This window comes from Prenolepis imparis, unplaced genomic scaffold (assembly GCF_030444845.1).
Source record: "Prenolepis imparis isolate NDT839.2.m4 unplaced genomic scaffold, iyPreImpa1.0 SCAF_7, whole genome shotgun sequence".
NCBI classification, from domain to species: Eukaryota; Metazoa; Arthropoda; class Insecta; order Hymenoptera; family Formicidae; genus Prenolepis; species Prenolepis imparis.
Window position 1 is genome coordinate 224,747 of NW_028141165.1, and position 22,648 is coordinate 247,394.

General features: G+C 33.2%; 1 protein-coding gene across 4 annotated transcripts in view; it reads left to right on the plus strand.

Moving 5' to 3' along the window:
• LOC145938074 (semaphorin-1A) overlaps positions 1-22,648 on the plus strand; it is a 191,521-nt gene that overhangs the window by 26,421 nt on the left and 142,452 nt on the right. For all 4 annotated transcript variants that reach the window (XM_083041434.1, XM_083041437.1, XM_083041436.1 and 1 more), the window contains exon 2: positions 12,971-13,149. In XM_083041434.1, coding sequence (XP_082897560.1) covers positions 13,056-13,149 — 94 coding nt within the window. In that variant the 5' untranslated portion in view covers positions 12,971-13,055. The remainder of the gene's footprint in view (positions 1-12,970; positions 13,150-22,648) is intronic.

Genomic DNA, 22,648 nt, shown 5'->3' on the forward strand with positions numbered 1-22,648 from the left:
TTTCAAATATTATTCATCAAACATTCGAAAACATATATAGGAATTAGCAATGTAAAAATTGTAAATTTTCTAACGAAATAAGTTCAAACTTTTAATTCAAATCTGATACTTGCATACATTTTCAATCGTTTCGAATGTATTTATTGGACTGGAAAATACTTGTCGATTGAAAATGCAAAATTTCGCGCGTGGTTCACACATTCGTCGTTATATTATACTTTAGAAAATAGTTTCAACTTTACATTTCGAAAATGGTCGGCGACGAGTTTGCAAAGTTGCTTAAAAGTACGACGTACACATTCTGCTGATAGGATACAGTACCAATTTCTATGCTAATATGTCAATAGCGATAGTATTAATGGACGAAAAAGTATATACCTCACGTACACGAATAATAATGGCAACGGTAAAATAAAATCTGATATCCGTGAATTATATATAGATTATGAATCGCAGGATTTTATTTGTGTGAAACATCTTTTACGCGGCGGCGGTGTTTGTTTCTTTAAAAAATTCGAGCGTGCACGTATACATGCATATCCGTACGTGTTTAGCCGAGGAGGAAATTCGCTGATGCGATGCGCATGATCCGCATGATCGCGCCGTCATCGCGCGGAGCGGAAGTTACACGGTGTAATCTTGGTAAACGGTATCGCTATACGCCATCTCTCTTTTCCGCTTTGTCTTCGTTCATGACTTGTTCTCTCTTGGCGCAACTCGTGCTATTTTACTGTTATAAGACTTTAAGGTCTTTATTAATCGTACCGATTATACGCGTGAATCGGCATGGCGTGGCTGGGGCTCCGAAATACGGTGTAATCGCGCGCGAGAGCAAACGGCGCTCGTGTTCGTTATACATATAGTCGGGATTCTTCCCCGAGGAAATTACCGGCGGTCCGCAAATGGACCTCCGCCATACGGAGAGTTCTGTCGTGTAGCATCGCATAGTGCTCTCGCACGATGCATAGAAGCTATGCCGCCGCGCCGGTGAATCGAGTTAATCCCGTAGGACGAAAAATCAAGAGCGTTAACGTCTCTTTTACGAAGCACTTCGACTTTTGCGAATTATTCGCGACGTAAGAAAATATCTGTCTTTGCTATATTTACGTCGAGAAAGCAGCGGGTTTGTACGATGTGTGTTCGGTGACGCTTGGGGACGCGACGATTAATTTTCCACGTCCCGAATTTTGGAAATGAGAAAAATTTTTATGCCGTCCGTCGCGCGTTCTCATTTATCGTAGGTACGTCGCGCGTACTAAATTATCATTCGTCCATTATACTCGGCAATTTCCCTGGTGTGCAGTACGCCCTGCGCGAAATTTCGGTATCTCTGCTTTTTTCCCTGCTCCAGGCGTGTTCGTTCGTTTTTATCGCTTGCCTAATATTGTCTGGGTCTTTTTCATAATTTCCCTTTCTTTCCATTTCCTATATTTATCCCTTTCTCTCCTTTTCTCTCTCTCTCTTTTCTTTGTTGACAGGATGACATTCTTGTAAACTTGGTTCCCCAACATGTAAGAAAATTAAATTTTTTAATTACTCATTATTTGCACAGAAATGTCATTTTTTTCATATGCACATCTCTCATCTCTCTGGCACAAGAAATAATAACAAAAAATTTTTAGGAGGGCTAACAAGATCAGATGATACGTCTCTATAAAGACGTTTGATTTATTTGTAACGCCATCCACGCTGTGTGCTCTTGTATGTATATGTACATACATATGTCCGATATCATATATTTATCTTATTTTGAATATTATTCTCAATAACCTATAGAAAATTTATTATAACATTTGAAATAACTGTACGGTATATTTTCTTTTTTTTTATCGCTATTGCGACAAAATCGTGTCTCAACCATCCGAAATTCCCGCGAGTATTATTACATAGACATTACAAATTTTCACAAAGTTTATGCATCGTGTAAATTTAAACGTTCTCCCGCATATATAGAGAAGGATAGGGCAATCTAAGATAGAGGAAACCACTTTGCACGTAGGCGGTTGATCGTATTTTGTCCCTCGCGCGCGCCTTCTAACCAACCGTAGCTTTGCAATCCGAGATGCAGCCCCTTACGGCTCGAATTGCAACCTGCAGCTACACTCGGGGTCTCCACCACGAGCCCTAACGACAAGCGAAAACGATGCAGGTTGTATAAAACGCCCACGAACGCACACGGAGATTATTTGAGCGGCGGGATTATTGAAAATGCCGCTTGTGTAAAATATTGAGGATACATCCGCCGATTTAGTTGCGTGTATATTTGGAAGTTGAACGAAATTGATACTAAATATCTTACGATATTACAAAGATCATCTATTAATTATACCCCAGCGAGAAATGATTGGTCGAATCGACGTCAATTCGACATCAATTCGACCAAATCGACGTCGATTCGACCACCATTTCTCACTGGGACTTTGCTTGCGCGATAAGTAAATCGATGTTATTACACTTGTTACAGTTCTTTATACGAAAAAATGTAGTTGTGTAATTATTCATTAAGCCTGATGCGTTTTATGCACGTTTAAATTGAACAAGTGTTCTTCTTTTCTCTCTTTCGAGTACTTGTTATTATTGAATGTTCAAACGCGCTGTCCCATAATGCATAATTATTTATGTATATCTATCTATATACAAGATCAAAGAACCCCGCACTAATCATATAGAAAATCTATCCCGGTAAAATCAATTGGTTTTTTCATATGTTGTAGCTTATGACTTACTGAACAAAAGATGTAATGGGCACAAAGCTCAATAATGGACAGTTATCGAGTTATAACCAGTCAAACATGAAAAATTCGGGCTGCCGAATAGTCAAATCTCGGAAAGTATTGATTTTTTGGAAAAATATTTGAAACAAAAATAGTAGGGTTTTACAAAATCTGTTAGCTGGTGACATTTTTTTGAATTTTGAATGACCTTGAAAAGCTCCGTGAACAAAAATCTTCCACAAAAATCTTTGTGTGTCACAGCAGAGATGAAGTTTCAAGGTCATTCAAAATTCAAAAATAATGTCACCAGCTAACAGGTTTTGTAAAACCCTACTATTTTTGTTTCAAATATTTTTCCAAAAAATCAATACTTTCCGAGATTTGACTATTCGGCAGCCCGAATTTTTCATGTTTGACTGGTTATAACTCGATAACTGTCCATTATTGAGCTTTGTGCCCATTACATCTTTTGTTCAGTAAGTCATAAGTTACAACATATGAAAAAACCAATTGATATTACCGGGATAGATTTTCCATATGATTAGTGCGGGGTTCTTTGGAAAGTTTTTTATTTAATGTAAAGATATCTACCATGATTGCGCGATAATTAAAATTCCTCCTAGCTTCATGAAAATTATGTAGCGAAAATTATGTTTTGAAACAATTATATCCATGTGAAATTTTCACAGCAGGACCATTAAAATTAAAGCAAAACTTTTAACAAACAACCATTTGGAAAATAAAAAGCAAACTCTCCAAAAGATATCTCGTGTATGTAATATGATGCATATAAACAATTTAATAGCTTTTAAAATGTTGATTTTGAAAAAAGAATTTTTAAGTAAAAATTGTGTGCCGCGTTTGAGAGAAAAACACACATTTGGTAATTTTACAAAAATAATACAATTTTTGAAAAATAGTATTATTTTTCAAAAATGATTATTTACTTTTTTTTAATGAAAATTGATTACTAACTGTTTCCAATTTTGATAGCGTTAATATCGCTGCTTTAATCATCAATGTTTTCTCTTTTGCCAGTATAAATACTAACAAATTTGTACATAAATTCGTACAACATAATACATAAAGTATGTATGTATATTCGCAGCATTTGCAGTAATTAATGCAATAAGAGCGGAGGTACTATTTAGTTTTGACTTTTTAAACATTGTTGATTGTACAAGGTATATTATTCCATATATGATTTTTATATACATATATACATATGTAATTTAATAATTTATCTAAATAGGATAGATACACATATACGTAAAGTATGCGATTATATTGACGTAGTTTTATGTAAGCATTACCGTGTGCGTGCATAAAGATAAGAAACGCAGCGATAGCTCTCGGGTATTGTTGTAAAGACTTGTACAACGAGAATCGCTCGCGATTTTCCTACATATATGTACATAACTATATACTTGTATGGGGACGCTCGTTATCACACGAGCTATATGTAATAGAAGTAATTTCGCCTAGTCGCGAGGTCAAAATCTGAATATTTCCCGTGATTTGGACCATTTCACTTGGCCGTTTCCACGAGAGGTCACCCGAGGCACGAAGACCACGTTCTCTCCGCAGTTCTCGCGCGCTTCTGAATATTCATTCACAAGAGTAGTCAGCTTTGGCAACGATGCGATGGTTCGCTTTAAATCGCCCGCCATGTTCACGACCACTCCTCCTTTGCTTCGCATTTCTGACTTTGTCATTGCACTTGGTCCCGCTAACACGGGTTGTGTTGCGATGCTCCGGTAACCTTGTGATTTCGAAACACACTTTGACGCGACGCGATGCGACTAGAAGCCGTTTTGCGCGCGAAAGCGCGAAGCGCGTAATCAATTAGTAGTCATTCAATTCGCGAAACTTGATTTTTTAAATTTCATATATGTTTTCAAGAATATGTGAGAAAGTGTCGATTTAAGGAGAAAATTCTAATCTTTGAGGCAATATTATCATTAAAAAGTTTATAAGTTATAAATCTTATGCGTAAGTAATTAATGTTAAATTCCATTATTTTAATTTTTAGAATAGCAAAGTTATAATTCTCTCACAAAACAATTTTATATTTGTCTTTTATATTTTCAATTTTCTCTTTCAAATGTACGCTCACATAAATCACTTAAAAGTTTAAATCTCAAATTAATTGGTTTAAGCATTTTTTGAAAAATAATTTTGAAGTAAAAGATGGAGAAAATCCTATATAGGTATACTCGCGTACAGCCGGATATAAAAATATCTTTGCTTTCTTAAATTGAGCAAATTTTACATTATGCCATATAGAATATTCGATAGATAACTTCGTAACAAGATACGTGCACCGTAGGAAGCGAAATTTTATTACGATTACAAAACAATTTCCTACGCGACACTTTACGAATAAGTTCACTTATCTGTTATGCGTAAATGCATAATTACTCTAGTTAGTAAATGTTGACACTTGTTTGACACCGTTTCGTGTTTCGTATCCATTTCTGACGGAAGAAGAAATACATTTTGAAAATTGGATCTGACTGCGCTGCCGGATTTTGTGTTTGAATGCAAAGAGGCTTATCAATTTACGAAGCAATTAATTTTGCTTCAATTATTTCTGAAGTTATTTATATACATTTTATCATCGCGAGATATTTGCATTTTGATTATTAATTTCTCCATCATATGCATTTATCAAAGCGGCTATTCAGGAAAATAAAGAGAATCGGTTCTAAAAGTGTTATCATGTTATTGGAGAAAACAGAGAAATTATCTATATTGTATTATTATATTCGAAATGTACGTAACATGATTTATTTTGATAGGTGCATAATATGATTTTTACCATTTCCATGGTGTGCAACTTTATATTCATCGATTTCATTTTGCTGTTTATTATTATTATTTTTTTTTCATTACAAGAGAAAAATAGAGAGAGAAAAAGAGAGATAAAAGTCTATAAATATGTAATTCTGGAAGCTTGCGCTTCTGTAATTGACGTAATGCAATATTGATATGCGGTTCCGGAGTGTAAGATATCACAGATGTATCGACTAACATATTATTAACTTCGCTTCTGAGCTCATAACTTCCGCTGGAAGAAGCTCCTTTGTATCGAAATTAATTGATAATTACTTAGTTATGAAGGAAAGATAGTGAATTTATCCATCATCGTTATCATAAATAATAATGTAAAAAGAACGTTAATAACTTAAGTATAAATATTTTATGGCTCTAGAGAAGCCAAAAGAAAATGTACGAGAGAGATTTTTCCTAAATATCATCTTTAAAGAATGTTTTTATTTAATGAAATATGATAATTTATGTTAGTAAAAAATGGTTGGCACGAAAATTTGGACAAAGTATTTAAAATAAAATTGAATTTAAAAAATCAAGTGTTTTTATGGAGCGTAAATAATCGTGAAAGACTTAACAATTATGCGAAATCAAGTTTGTCAAATTTAGAATCCATGAAAATCCATATCACATGCATAGATGCAGAAATGCAATTTTTAAGATAATGCGTATGTGACTATATAATTCTGTTAAATTGAGAATAAGCAATTAACCAACACATAGCTTTGAATTTTACTTACATATAGACGTATTTTTTGGTCGGAAGTTAATTTAATAAAGACGCGGAATATTATGTTCACAAATACTGTGTTGTGCTATTTTCTCGAGATATAATATAATTATTATTATCATTTATTTTTCGAAATTCTATTTGCGTACAATTATTATTACTGCGAGAAACTCGACAGGGTGGGATGCCCTCAAGTTCCGGCGCGCCTCACTTTGAACGAGATCGACATTACTTATTAATCATTGCCTACCTCTGCTGGCTCAAAGACCTCTGATAGTCTCATTCATTCGCTCTGTCGCGGATATCTTTTGCTCCCTTTGGCCGCCTTTCAACTACTAGACTTATCTTTTCCCACGTTATACTTCTTTCTTTCTGTCTTCCTTTTTTCCACTTTTCGTTTCACAATGTGCACATTTGAACAGGATTTGGAACGGACATGACTTATCTAAGATAAAGTTAGAAATGAAGCAGTTAAAAATGTTGTAATTGTCATTTAGTCTATAAACAATAAAAAAATGGGTTGTGCGATTAAAAATGAAGCAAATGCTGTTGCAAAAAATATTTGTTTCACGAGTAAAAGCAAATAAACTTTACAATAAACAAAGAAGTAATAGTTTTGCTTTTCCTATAAATAACTGCATGAGCATAAATATTTTAATAATGCACAATTTCTATTCTTTATTATAACTTTGCAGCATTGTGTCTATAACTTTTTACTCACAGAAACTAATACTTGAACTTAAAGCACGCGAGCAATACATAACTTTAATATCTTTTAATAATTTATTTTAATAAATGAAAAATAACATTTGGTCTGCAGTGTGCTTGCTATGGATTTCTCCTTGCATGTTTGAATGCGATATGATAGAAACGGAAAATTGGAACAAGAATATAATTTGAAACGGTATATGTGATAAGTTAATCGCGTGCCTTCCTTACTATACGCATACACGATGCAAATAGGCTGATTGTGAGTCGATTCGAACTTGTGCACATCCGAGACGCATAATAGCTGACGATATCGGTTAATATTTTGACGGTTGTACCATCAAAAGGCTGCAGTCAGCATATAGAATAGTATATAGAATAGAGAGATTGGAATACACAAACTAAGATTCAAAAATGGAGAAGTCACTTTGGAAAAAGTGGATATCGATAATAAAAAATGTATTTTGTCACACTTAACAAAATTGACTATTTCTTATGGCATATTTTAAATAAAGAATTATCCAAATACTAAATATATATTTTAATATCTCTATTATTAAATATAATATAGTGATTTTTTCTTTACTGTTCTCAAAATTTATTATATTATTATTAATAGATTACAAAGTAAGATCTTTTAATTAATTTGAATCGGCTTTATTTTCGCTAAAATTTAACTTTGAAAATTTAATTAGAATAAATTAATAACGCAAGAGAACGCTTTATTCATTAAAGAGATTCATTATAGAGATTATATTCTTCGAAAAATTTTAGACCATCTCCCCCCCCTCTCTCTTTCTCTTCCCTTACTCCTACAACTAAATACTACAATAATCTAAACTAAATGTACGTTTGTAACGCGATCTTTGTATTTTATGAGATGCTTATGTGAAGAAAAAATAATGCATTAAGTAGATAATATTAGTTATAGATATATGTATAACTAGTCACATTTGCGGTGACTTAAAATCTGGTTAATGAAGTTACCATTGAGCCTCTGCAAAAAGCTTGTTTTCTTATAATAGGAATGTTCTAAATGCTGTTTTTTAATAAAAGACATATTCGTATTCATAAAAACTTATCCGTTAGATATTTCGGAAAATTAAACTTGAATGGATGTAAAAGTTACAGTTTAGCAGCAATTTGGTGGGGCGAGAAGATATCGCTATGAATTTAGCAAGATATAACTACATCTTGAAATCCTAGTCACGCGAGAATTAACTTTATGTACATTATTATGTGCATCCGCGACGTCGGGGATCGTACGTTCGATCGTACCATTTTCCTCTGCTGGCAGCTTCAATGTGTCTCCGCCCTTTTAGCGTAGAGCACGAGAATGAAAAGAAACTTTTCCACTTTTCCAACGACTCGTTCAAATCAGAAGTAGCAATTTTTGCGAATGTGAAAATTCGCCGGAAGCGGAAAAATCGAGAGAACTAGACTAGGCGACGAGATTGACCGAAGTTATGAGACGAAAACAGATAAAAAGATAGAGGATATACGCCAAGATGAGAGAGAAGAGAAAATTTACCGAGTAAATAATTATTTTGGCAAATAGAACAAAATTTTCTTCACTCTTTTTCTTTATCTCTCTCTCTTTCAACATGGAATTAATCTATTCTCCATTGAAACTTGAACATGATATCTTTCTACAATTTGAAAAGTTTCAATATTAAATATTTTTAAATATTATAAATCCATCTAAAAATGGTTTCAAAAAGTATGATTTTATTATTCATTTATATATATACTTCTGAAGCGCAATTTAAAGCGTTAAAAAAAATTTTTTCTTTTTTTTTTTATAAAAACGCAATAAAGAAACACGTATTCTGTCGATAAATAATAATTTATATTTATCATGTTTATCATATTTATATCATATGTTTATTCATTAATTTATTAATTAATTTAACGTTTTATTATACATGAAAACAGATTTTAATCTTCTTTTAAACTTTTTCATAGTAACAATTTTTCATAATGTGCAATAAAATTTGTTGATAAAATTGTATTTAATTTTTTTCAAGCAATTAGAAAAATACAAGAGTTGTTATTATTGTTTTCTGTATTTTTTTTCAACTTTAAATAATTTTATACATGACGATGTTTCTCCTAATTTTGAATACAATGCTTTAACGCAATTTTCAAAGTTGAAGTATTAAGTAATATGAAATATATGAATTATACTTTTAGAAAATATAAATCAAAGTAACTGTTAAAAAGGAAAACTTTTAATTGAAATTCTTTATATTACAATTATGGCGTTTAATGATGAATAAATATTATTTTTAAATCGAAGAGAGAAGAAGAGAGAAGAAAAGAGTTATATATCTTTTCGATGAAGAAAATGTCGCCGCGTGTAGTCTCGGATGCGTTTGTTTCTGCCGGAAGGAATAAACGACGAAGAGCACACGCGTGTATCTTTGTTGCTGCAACAAACAAACAGACAGACAAACAAACAAACAAACAAACAGACAAACAAATGGGTAAACGCGTCGAGAAATCCTTTAGGATTTCAGCTCTAATTTTCAGTTAGGATTTTCGTTGAAAATGGTGCGCGGTGCACGCAAGTCGGGAATCGAGAATCGCGGGAATCGCGTGAGTCGCGGGAGTCGGGGAGCGGCTTGCCGCGTATGCTGTTTTTACTTTGATGGCCGGCTTGTTGAACGGAGAGCAATCGCGTTGGAACTACCTACCGTCCGAGCAATCACGCTCATACCGCCATTTGTGCCATTGCCGTTGCTCTTGTTGAAGCCCATACACGCACAAAGCGCATGGATAATTAGACTGGGCCCCCGCTACAGCAGCAGAACGCTCACGTTCTCCATTAGGATGTTGGTCAAAGTTTTACCCGCTGGAGATTACGTCTCGCGACTTGCTTTTCGCCATTTCTCTCCGTTTCGCTTGCGTCTCTTGCTCACTTTATACGTTCTCTGCTCGTCTTTTCGAGTATGTCGTAAATCTTTGTTGATGTTATATGTACATATATTAAAAAATGTATGCGTGTATGTGTATATGCGAAACATGGCTCGCTTTCAAATTTTATATTTAGTTTGCGACAATTTTAAAAATAATTCTGTAATTCTGTGCTTTCGCTTGTCATTTTTGATAATTGGCAGAAAAAGAAATGGAATACGTATCAAATTGTGCGAGTAAGCTGTAAACGTGGAGATTAACACGCAAATCAATGTATTGGTACAAGAGGGTAGGGAACATTGCGAGATTATTTAGTAAATAATTATTTGACTGAGTTTGGTGGTTATATATTCTGATGTTTATCAATGTCCCTGTGTTTACAATAATTATCTACCCGCTAAAGTTGGATATGTTTACTATATATCCGAGTATTTCGTAAATTATGTTGTCATGAATGTAATGCGAAATAACAATCATAGTAATTAAACAAATTAAAATAATTAATTATGAAGGGAAATAAGCAATTGCGGAATAATTCGATAATGAAATTTTTGTGCTTTTTACATTTTTATCTCTTTTTGTGAGACAAAGAGATATAATGTATATCGTATTCACAGTCTGTTTAGACATTGTTTGTTTATATAATACACCTCGTTTATTTACTCTCAATTAACCTATCCTGAAGGTTTTCAAGATATAAAAATATATAATATAAAGATATATAATTAAATAGCAGTGAAAGTATTAAATATTGCTGCACTCTGTATTTCTTGGAATGAAAAGACACAATTTCTTCATTAAATCAGAGTGCTTCGTTTATCAATTTTGAGATTTGCATAAACCACAAATTTGTGTAATTTTGTTCTCATTACTTTTGCCGTGCGCGATGGACTTAATATTATCTCGAGTTCCGAAATTAGAGTTATAATCACACGCGATCGCACGTTTCTTTGCGGATTTTAAATCCACAATCCACTAACGCGTGTGTAGATGCGATGTAGAAAATTAGATCTCTTTCTCTTTGCTCACATTGAGAGAGCATCCGGCGATCGAGCGGAGAGCATTCCCGTTGTTTGTAAACGCGCAACGGAGTTTGCGTTTCGTCTAATGTACGAGAAAGTCTCATTTTCGGTGTGCATGCACACTCGTGGAATCGAAAAGCGACTGCTGCTGCGACTAGACGAGACGAGACGAGACGAGACGAAACGAGACGAAACGAGACGAGACGAAACGAGACGAAACGAGACGAAACGAGACGAAACGAGACGAGACGCTGCAGGGAAGTGACTCTCTCGATCTGTAACTCGTCTCTCGTCTCTCGTATCTCGCGAAAGTAGGGCGAGCCACGCCTAGCAAGGCGTGCTCTCTTCCTCTTACAAACATCACGGCAAGCACGACAAATCCGCGGAGAGAAACATTCTTCTTTTTCATTTCCGTTTTAACCTGATTCATCATCTGATTTTATTAGATCGTTCGAGCGCGCGCGGCTTTGTTGCTGCAATGTGATCATGAATTTGTTATATGCCAAATGTCATCAAGTAATAATGCGGCGTATTGTCGTATCGGAACGCGATACGATTCGCGATTGTATCGCGAATCAATTGGTCAAGATTAATCAATACTTTAATAATATTATATGCGCAACTATTGTCAGTTCTGATCAATATCCTCGTGGTGATCGCGATCATTGTGCTGCTTATAAACCCGCCTATAAGTAAATTGACGTTTAACTGGCGCGGCAAAATTATTAGAATCTTTTACTTTGTCTACTTTGATGGTCAATTTCTAGGGAAAAAAAAAAAAAAAAAAAAAAAAACGAGCTCGAAAACGTAAATTTTTATTTATCAAACTAATAATTGTGTGAGAGAATAAATTTTTATTATTAAATTATACAATTCTTTCATATAATTTTTTAATCTCGGAAATAGTGCATCATATATGAGATATAATTTTTATTAGTGTTATAATTTTTCTACATGCGCGCGTGATTCAGATATCGATTTTTCACATTTTATATTTAGAAACTAATGTAATAACTTTTTAATTTCGCTAGGGAAATCATGTAATTTGTTACATTTACTTTATGTATCCTGTTCAATGAACAACATATAGAACCAATGTTAAATTCCCGATCTTTCTCGGACAGATTACAATTGGGGTGACTGAAAACATTAAAAAATTATTTCAAATATACATATATCTTGATATAAAAATATATTTTTAGCTATTTAATTTTCATACATAATACAATATTATAAAACTTTGGCTGCATGTTTTATAAATATCTTATACGTGAATATACGTATTCGATACTCTAAGTTTAATCTTGAACGTATTCGAGATAGTAAGACAGCCTCAAGACAAATAGAAACTCGAGCTGGCGACCTCTCTGCATAATGCATAACATCGTCTTCTTCATCGTCGTCGTTGCAGTCGCGGTGGTCGCCTACCGTTCCTTCGTTAGCCTTTTATCCTTCCTCGTGCTTTTCCTTACTTATTCCAAGTAGTAGTTTTCTTCTACAAGAAGATATGCATATACAAGTTTTGCGCGCGCGCTCCCAGAAAAAAGGAGACAAAAGACCTGTTCCTCTCTGTTCTTCTTCCTTCGCCTTCCATAAAGAATACATGCGTTCAATTTGGAGTATACCAGTATACACTATATACATCGTGCATACGCTAGTGAACTCAATTTTCTCAAAATAATATATTATCTTGGATTCTACGATGCATTTGTACGATAATATGATAATATAATGCTACTAAACAATAATTATAAAACAAAAGTTCTTTGCCATCAAAAAAATGTACATATAAAGCGGTTAAGATATCTCAATCTTTGGAAAAATATTTTTGGAGAAAATTAATCCGTTAACGGTCAATTTGTTTAAGGACGATCGTGCAAAATGTATAAAATCTTGTTATTCTAATATAACGTATATAAGTCTTTGCTCACTAATTAATATACAAATGTATATGTTTCGTCTTTTATTGTATATTATTATACATATAATGTACGGACTCTCTCTTTTTATGACTAGAATTACAGAATGATTATATTATATGATTACAGGAATGACGATCGGTGGTGGCGATAATGAAGCGTGAAAGTTATCGTTGATTTCGTCGGATATCCTGCAGGGCCATTTGTTTCCAGGATGAGTGCGTCGCTGTTTTTGGCTCTAATCAGCTTAGTCGCGCAAAATGTGGCTTGGCCGCAGGACCCCATTCCTAGACTGCACATCAAATATCGTGAGTAATATTTAAACAGAAATATTCGTCTATCACAGTGCTTTAATTAAGCACAATCAGTTTATATTATCGCATAACATTTCGAACTGCATTCATTGCTAGATGTTCAAATGTTAACTCCTTATTCGAAAATGTCCTTCAGAAGATTTTTCTGATTGATAAATACACACAAAGACCCTTACTTTTCCATATTATTTTGAGAAATAGATATAAAAAATACATTTAAAAAAGATTTCAATAATGTGTTACAAAAAGCTATAGAAATTTTTTTTTATCTTTTAATAATTTAGATTTAAAAAACAATTTATACAAAAGAAAATTAATTTGTCGTTAACTTCTCACTTAAATATTTAAATAGTGGCATTTCAATTTTTTTAATACCTTTTTACACGATAATATTGACCTCAAAGATGATAATTAGGTAATATGTTTTGACAGTTAGTTAGTTGCTATTAGTCTCAATATCTACCACAAGATAATCTCCGTTAAACTAGTACTTTAACCACGACAAATTGAATTGGAAACTATCGTGGAATTAAGTGCTATTTAGTTACTAATTTACTGCTCTATCCTCAACTTTAGTACCGAAGCTATTCAATAGAAAGACCCGACGAAAAATAAAAGATTCCTGCTTTAAGAGAGCTCTGTCTAATGTTTCCAGTTTAACAAAAATTATATAAAATGAAAGCAACTGTACTAGAGAATTAAGCGCTCTATTTAAATACTTGAAAAACCGATTTGACATATTTATCGTAAATTTAATATCCTAAAATCCTAATTTTAATTTTCTAAATGATATACATTAATATGAAACTCACGATTTATGTATATAGGTATAGAGAAAGTACGAATAAGAAACTTAATATTTAGCTTTAAATATATACATAATGAGATTAATAGGGAATTTAGTTGAATGTTATATATTTTTTTTACGTATAATACATTAATATTTAATTTTTGATATTGAATTTATTGATAATTAATCCTTATATTTAGTTATATATAAAGTATTTCCATAAACATATTATTACAAATTTATACCAATAATTGGTGCACTTTTAATTTAATACGATGTAACTTAATCTTGTTATTTAACATTGCAAATTATTTATTTGCACACTTTATATGTTTTTTCGAAATAATTTTACATCAAAATATTTCAACAAAATGTTTTATCAGAATATATTGTCTCCATCATTTGTAATAGCATTTTGCAATAACATTTTCCGTTTTTCATCGCAAAATTATTACAATTAGGTATTAATATCGTATTTGAATGAAATAAGTATGGTGGATCCATAGCGCCGTTGGTAAAAGTAATTAGGTAAATTTCAATATTCGCACCTTCGCTGCAAGATTCAATAATGATCCATTACTAAATTTGGCGCGACGCGATGCCACACAATGGCCTTTTGCGAGACGGAATTTAATAAAATGTAGCCACACTTTCACCTCGCTATTTTATAGATTTATCGAGTTAGTAAATTGGCAGTACCCAGCCTTTTAGGATATATATATATATATATACATATAGGCGTTCAATTAAAAGTAATCTAATCAATGGAAGCGTCGCGCACATAGAGTCACATCTCGTACGCCAACTAATCGCGAATTTATCGCACACTCTATTATTTATGGCAGACGATCATTTTCTATTCTGTTAAAAAAACGCACTATAGCGACTTTACACTGATATATTATAGACAAAATTTTGCAAGCGTGTTTTTTCTGCTTCTCATTTCTTAAATAGATGACATTTACATTTTACACAAGTTTGAATTAAAAGGATTAGTTATCCATAAATTCAATATTGAATATTAAATATTAATGTGTAAAAAAAAGTGATAATGTTTAATTAAATTTTTTATTCGAAACGATGGACTCTAAGTTGAAAATTAAAGAGTACTTGCAAATCGATTTGCAAACTAATTGTATAGAACTTGTTTCTTTAGTTTCGTGATATGTAATTTTTCCTTAAAAAATGTGTGGATTTTAAATGATGAAACATATAAACACTTTTGTAAATTTAATTACACTTTATATTTTATATAAAGTTACAAGATATATGTGGAATAATCTTGATCCCCAATTTTGTGACATTCACGTAAAAGTCCCTGAATTTATTCAAAGCGTGCGACTTTCTCGCGCGCAAGTCTCTCGAGTGCCCGAAAAAAATTAGTTAAAGTCTCGGTTAAAGTGAACTCGGAGGGAGAAGTGGGGTATAGGGGGGAAGGATAATGTAGATAAGAACGCTATCCACTCGGTGGCCGTTTATCACGAGCAATCTCCAACTGGTTAACCCGCGACTTAATTTTCGTACATATATGTAGAAAAGGATGGAAAAATTGTGCGAAACACGTAGTAGAGTAAAAGTACAGCGACGGAAAATGGTTGTCGTCTTCTGGATCGCGCGACGACCCGTGTTATTCTGTCCTTTCGAGAGATCGCATTGTACGCCGGATATGTAGTCGGCGACGACTTTCATACCTGCCTCTGACGGGGTATTCAACGCGTTGTCACGACTGACCCCTACCAATTCAAAGGCACTTCCGCGCGATGTGAGCACCCTTTCGACCACACCTGTGGATTTGGTTGTCTCATGGCGCGAACATACCTCAAAACGGATAGACCGATAAAGCTAAACATAGACGCGATGTTACACAAGCATGAGCACAAAGCTTTTTTTTTTTTTAATTGATTATAGCTCTAAAACTTTTCGCGCCCTTTTTTGGGGGGGAAATATTTATCGTACCTCATTATGTGAGCTGCAGAGCAAATATTACACTCGTAATCAAATATTTTAAACTTACAATGGATTATTTAAATTTTATTGTGAGATTTAGATTATAAAAATTGATGAAAATAATTTTTGTCTTTTCCTTGAGAAAGATCTAAAATATCGCGACAATGTTAAATTTTAACTTGTTTGTTGACAAAGTTTCACGCTATTGAGGATGATCACGTTTTGAAGTAAAAATAAGATTTATGTTTATTGCATTTGCGCGCGTGTATGCACAATACGTTACGACATGCGTTACTTTATCGCCTTACGAGATAAAGCGTTCGCACACAGAGAGAGAGAGAGAGAGAGAGAGAGAGGGGCTTGACCGTGTCACTTGAAAATTTATTCCGTATCTAAAATATCGAAAAAAAATATATCACATAGATTGTCGTCGCGATCGCCGTTCTCTATAGGCTAGGTCGCACGCGTCGTAAACAAAGATACAATCGATAATTTCTGGCAAATCGGGGATGACGGCTTTTCGGAAGTTTACTCGACCAGAAGGTAGAGAGAGGATCACACGTTGCGGCGGCGAGACAGCACGACGGGGGTTAACGACCGTTGGAAATCCGCCGCCGTGTTGGTGGTGTGGATTCGCCTCGGAGCTTTTGACGCGGATCAAATATTGGCGTGTGTCCTGTCGATCGGCTCGGCGCGACGCGGCGCGCCCACGCTATACGCTATACGCGATGCCGCGCCGTGGCCCGCTTTGGTAAATCCTATTGAGTATTCAATTATGGAGCGAGGGCGGGGAGGGTTACATACATACGTAGTAGTTGGCCGATCCAGATGAAATTGAACGCTCTCTCACGCGATATCGCAAATGCCAGGAAAATTTCTCAAGGAATTTTTACAGAGAATCGCACAAATTGTGTGTATCAGGAATCATCTTCACTATTGAACAATTGAAATTGCTTTCGTTCGATTTTACATTAAAAAATTACTACTCTTTACGATACGTTTTTATATACTAATCGATTTACTTACGATCTTGTAAGAATCTTTAATATTTTACTGACACGTGAAAAGAGACGCCATATAAATGCGCTCTCGTAACAATTTGTAGAAAGAGAAAATGTTTATTAATAATTTTATTAATATGTGTATAGGTATATGTATTTGTCCGAGTGCACCGACTCGTGCATAAAATATTAAAATAATCTTGTTTTTTAAATATAGATTTTGTTGTAATGAGTTGTTGTGTTGATGAAATGAATTTAAATTTTTGCGCTAACAACACAACTAATTTTTTTATTACGATCATTCATAATATACAGGGTGATTTCTTTAGTAGCGTATGCGAGTGCGATGCGTTCTGCTTGAAAATATTGAGTTTAAAGATATATGATGTGTTTAACCATTTTACCTTGTCTTCCTATTTTCTCGAGTAAAGCACGATGTACATCACTTGTATCGCTTTATAAATCAACATCCAGACATGATGCGTTGCTATGAAAAATATTCATCTAGTGAATATTACGTCTTATATAAATCCCCGCGATAATGCATATTTCTCTACTATCTTTGAGGAAAGAAACCGCTATCATCTAATTATATACATAGGATCGGAATGTAAGTAGTATCTCGAGGCAGGTTATGTAGATTAATCATTTGCTACGTCGCTACGACGGAAGCCGTACACTCGACTTGGCTCTCGTCAAGAGTAAGCTCGTTAGGGCTTGAAAGAACTTTATTAAGCTCCGAGACCACGACAACAACAACCAACGTCTGCATTCGAGAGAGTACGCGTATTCTGTGTGTACACGTACATACACTGTGTGCTAAATTCATGTGCATTAAAAAGGCCAGTTCACACCTTTGTAGAAGTTGAGCTATTCGAGACGAACAATTGCGTTGGCGCTCACTCTATGTCGCTCGCAACCATTCCGATTAATTGGAAAGTTCAAGTTATTCTTTCGGTGTTTGGCGGGGATATTGCATTTGGGATATATTCGGGTGTCGGGCTGCAAGTGTAAGTAGCATAAAATGTACTCTAAAAGATAGCTCTCGAAGTAACGTATTCTCGTTGGATATTGGTAGCTATTCGCGCGTTACTCACGGTTAATTTCAGAGCAATATATTCAATTTAATAAAAATTTCAGAATCTATTATGTCCGCGGAATGAATTCGACACGATAATAAAAGAAAATAGAAAAAGAAATCACAGAGGACGAAGAAATAAAAAAAAAATGTACTTTATGCTGTTAATTTGTCGATTTAGTTCAAATCAGCAACCGCGAACATAATAAGGGCTGTTCGTTTTCGTTGAATTGGCTGCACTAGTTTAGAGTTTTCTTTTTCCTTCAAATGTAGAGTGAAAAAGATATCCTCTGAACTAGTGCAGCCAGTTCAGCCAAGTTCAGCGAAAACGAACAGACCTATTGATTCTGAAAATAAAAATGGAAAATTTCTGAAATTTTTATTAAATTGAATTAAATTACCTTTGAATAATTATGTTTCTTTAATTACTACGGTGACTATTAAATGATATAATCAATTTATTTGTTAAATATTTCTCTTTCTTACAATTATTCAATTTATCTAATAAAATGTAGGTATATATTATAAAAGTTTATTATTGTGCGTAACATTTTATATATCGTTTGCACAGTTTTCTCTTCCAGTATTTTTAACGTTATTATTAAATATGTTTTATTCCGAGTTTTTGTTTTATTCAAGTTTTTTTATTTTTATTAATTTTACAATTTGTGTGCTTCGGGAAACTTTTTATACATATTGTTTATTTCAATCAAATTATTATGTAAGATATTTTGTTCTTGATAATATGTTATATGTCATTTATTTTATATCAGATTGTACATAATTCCTTAAAAGCCAAATTTAAAGTTTACGTTTAACTGCATAATTTATTCTTGTTGGTGTTGAACAAAACACAAAATGGTAAATGTGTTTTACAGATTTAATATACGCGTGTATATATGTATATTAACGTAACATATGTATCGTATAAAGGTTGTCTCAAGACTATGTGCTTTTTTAGGTTCTTTAATTTGGAATCTATTTGTTCTTAATGAAAATGTCAAGGCATGTATAATTTTTGAATAATTGACATTGAAAATGTAACTTTTGACAAATTTTTTTACATGTGATATTCTAAACTTTAGAAGAGAAATTAAATGAGAATGGCACATTTTTCAATTAGCTAGCTTTGACTTTGACAGAATTTTAATTGGATACAAAGACATACAGTGTTAAAAATTGGAAAGATGTAAATGACTTTTTTCCTTCCTTTCCATTTTCATCACAGAAAAATGATTTCCAAATTTTGATGCAAAAAGCTGTAATTAAAGAGATACTTGATCCGGTGACATTCTATTTAGAATATATAGGTGATAATGATAACAAAAGAAATCAGATTTCCATTTGTATCTACATTTTAATCCCGACAGTCAAACTTTGATGAGATCGAAAACTGCGTTGGCTTGTAATGCCAGATTATATCATATGTAATTATATATATGAAGTTGATTTAGGTCCGGAAGCGATACGAGAAACTGCGCCTGTGTAACTAACGAGTAACTTAATTCTGCATTAGTTTCCCATTTAGTAGCACATGCTAAAGACATATCTGGGAGCGTGGGAGATTTACATTCACGTAAATATCCTTACATATATGCCGGAAGTAAACGAGAACTCTCTGCGAGATCAAACGCGAGCTATTCTATTCTCGCGTTTTGATACGTACCTGCCCTATATGTATTCGACAAATATCTGCGTAGTAGCACGTTCGCTGACCGTCTCAAAGAAAATATTTCTCTTTACCTCGGGAGCTCTGTGTACAAATTTTGCACCGCGCTCGAACGACGAATAATAACCATTTGAGACAGATATAAAAGAGATGAGAATTTTATATATATACCTATATCGCTCTTTGTCTACGCAACTATTGTATAGATTTTAAAATAAATCAGCAAACTTTGTTTGCAGCCGTATTGTTCGACTAATTGGGAGTAAATTTTTTCTCAGCGAAAATATCGGGATATATCGGGATTAATAGATCTTGATAAAAGCGAATAAGTTAAACTAAATATTAAGAATATAATATTAAAAATTTTATTAATGATATGTGAGAAAGAAAGAGTTTTAAAATATTATGTTTTATACATGAAGTATAGATGTGCATTTTAAAATTTATAGTGATCACTTTGAAATATATAGGTAGTACATATAATGCTAGAATATAAAATATTATTTGTAATGTTTTCCTTAGACTGCAAAATAATTGATTTCAGTAATTAATTTTATATTGCAAAATTACGTCCATTTAACGTTAATCTTCTTGGCGCGCGCGGAACAAATATCTTTTGGAATATATGATTGTGTTTAAATTTTTGTATCAAACAAATAAATACAGTAGACGGAAATTCATTCAAAGTTATAGATTTAATTAATAAACATTGCGAATTAAACTATTTTGGAAGTATATTTCCGTAAAGTAATACAAGCAGCTAAGAAAATGTTGTTTTTGAGTTTATCTCACAAATGGACCTAACTTTAACATAAACTCAATTTAGATATTTAAATACTGAAATGATAACCTTAAAGATAAGAAATGTAGGACAAATAGGTATATAACATTGTGTTGAGTATTTCTAAGAATAAGTTTATCCGCAAAGTTTGTTTAAAGAATCGATGGTTAAAGCATAATGTGATAATTCAGATTGCGAGATATTTCGATTGAAACTTGAACTTGTTAGTTGGTACACACGAAAATATTAATGCGAGCTATTTTATTAATCAACAACAGAGACAATATATTTCATTATTTGCACAATCGAGCGAAAACTTTTTTTTCAAATACAATATTTAACACTATTATATCTCACAATGAGAGATCGCAAAACTGTTGTGGTAAATTAATTATATAATTTATTTGCTGTTTTATTAATCTTTATTTCCTTTTTTTATATAAAATAATTTATATGTTTTCGTTAAAAATGATATAGATGGCAGTTTAATAGAAATAGTTTTTTTTTTAAATTAATTTCGGAAATAACCGATAAAACGCGAAATGATGTTATATAAGCTCCTTTTTTGGAAATGGTACAAATTTAATTTTTTAAAAATATATATAATTTGTTGAAAATTTATATATTAAACTTTTAAAATATTTCACGAATATATATATACTTTCCCGCAATTTTTCGAGATTTACACGAATAGCTATATAATTATCCATCTGCTAATTTTTAAAACGATTCTTCTTATATTCTTCTTATATCTAATTTATAATGTCATATACAATTTTGAAAGAGCATCCTGCAACTATTCTATTTAAATATTTAAATTTCAAAATTGTATATGACATTATAAATTAGATATAAGAAGAATATAAGAAGAATCGTTTTAAAAATTAGCAGATGGATAATTATATAGCTATTCGTGTATAAATCTCGAAAAATTGCGGGAAAGTAATTTAATATATACAAGAGAAAGAGTATAATTAAAACGTGTGTAGCTATCTGTGCGTGTGTATGTATTAAAATCCTCTAATTAGAGACTTTAATTCAATCGCGTAAAAAGTAATTTGATAGTTGATATAATTTAGGATATATTCCCGTAGCGTTAACTATCGCTGTATGTTAACACTATGAGATTAGTCGAGTGTATTCTCGTTCGTTCAACCAACAGTCCTGTGGCTGACGAGCGATTTCAGCGGAACGAGAGGTGTGTAGTAAAAGAAGAAAGAGAGAAGAATGCTTTCGCGAGGTGATTGATCGTCTCGCGAGGACGACGCCCCTTTCGTCCTCGCGATCAACGTTCATCCAACCGATCGGTGTACCTCGCCTCACCTGCCCTTACCCTCCTCTCACCTTCCCTCACTTCATCTCGTCGCGCCGCATCGCGTCGCATCGCACCGCACCGCATCGCACCGCGTCGCACCCCGCAGGATCAATTTGTGATTTGCACATACCGTATGGAACGCCTGTATAATGTCCGATCGATCGGATGTATCGGAAAAGAAATTTAACCGGTCTAACACAATAAATCGTTACTTTAGCTATTTTTCTTTTCTTTTCTTTCTTTTTTTTTAAATCAATTTCTGGCGTTTATTTCCGCATATACTGGAAAGTTTTCTTTAATGATTCTTCAACCATCTATTAGCGGGCATACTCGCACGTACACACGTAATATACATATGTATAAATTGCATACATGTGATTGAAATTTTTGGAGAATTGATTATATATAATATATGCGATGGATAAATGTGCAATGACAATTTATTATATACATACATCTGATGCACATTTTTGTGTCAAATTCTCTCTTTTTATAGATTATAGGTAATCTAAAATAGATGTTATATAATCTTAAGAATACGATGAATATTTGTTAGCTATTTGTAATGAATGAGTTTGTTGTTCGTAAATTTATTTAATGCTATATTTAGCACCGTATTATGTCGCGCTCCTGAAGATGATTCTGTAACACGATAAACTAGGTCATCTGATTACGGATCCTATGAAGACCGTAATTTATAACAGTTAGATATATTTAGTAGCTCGTCTGACATTCGCAGTTTGGTCGAGAGGGGCTAGGAAATTGCTCGCATAGTGATATAAGGCAAGGGATATTGTACATCGGGAATAGAAATTGAATGGAGAAAGTATTTACACACACATACACACACACACACAGGAGATAGCATACGCTTTCGTGCGAAAGTGAAATTAACGATTCAATAATTTTTAT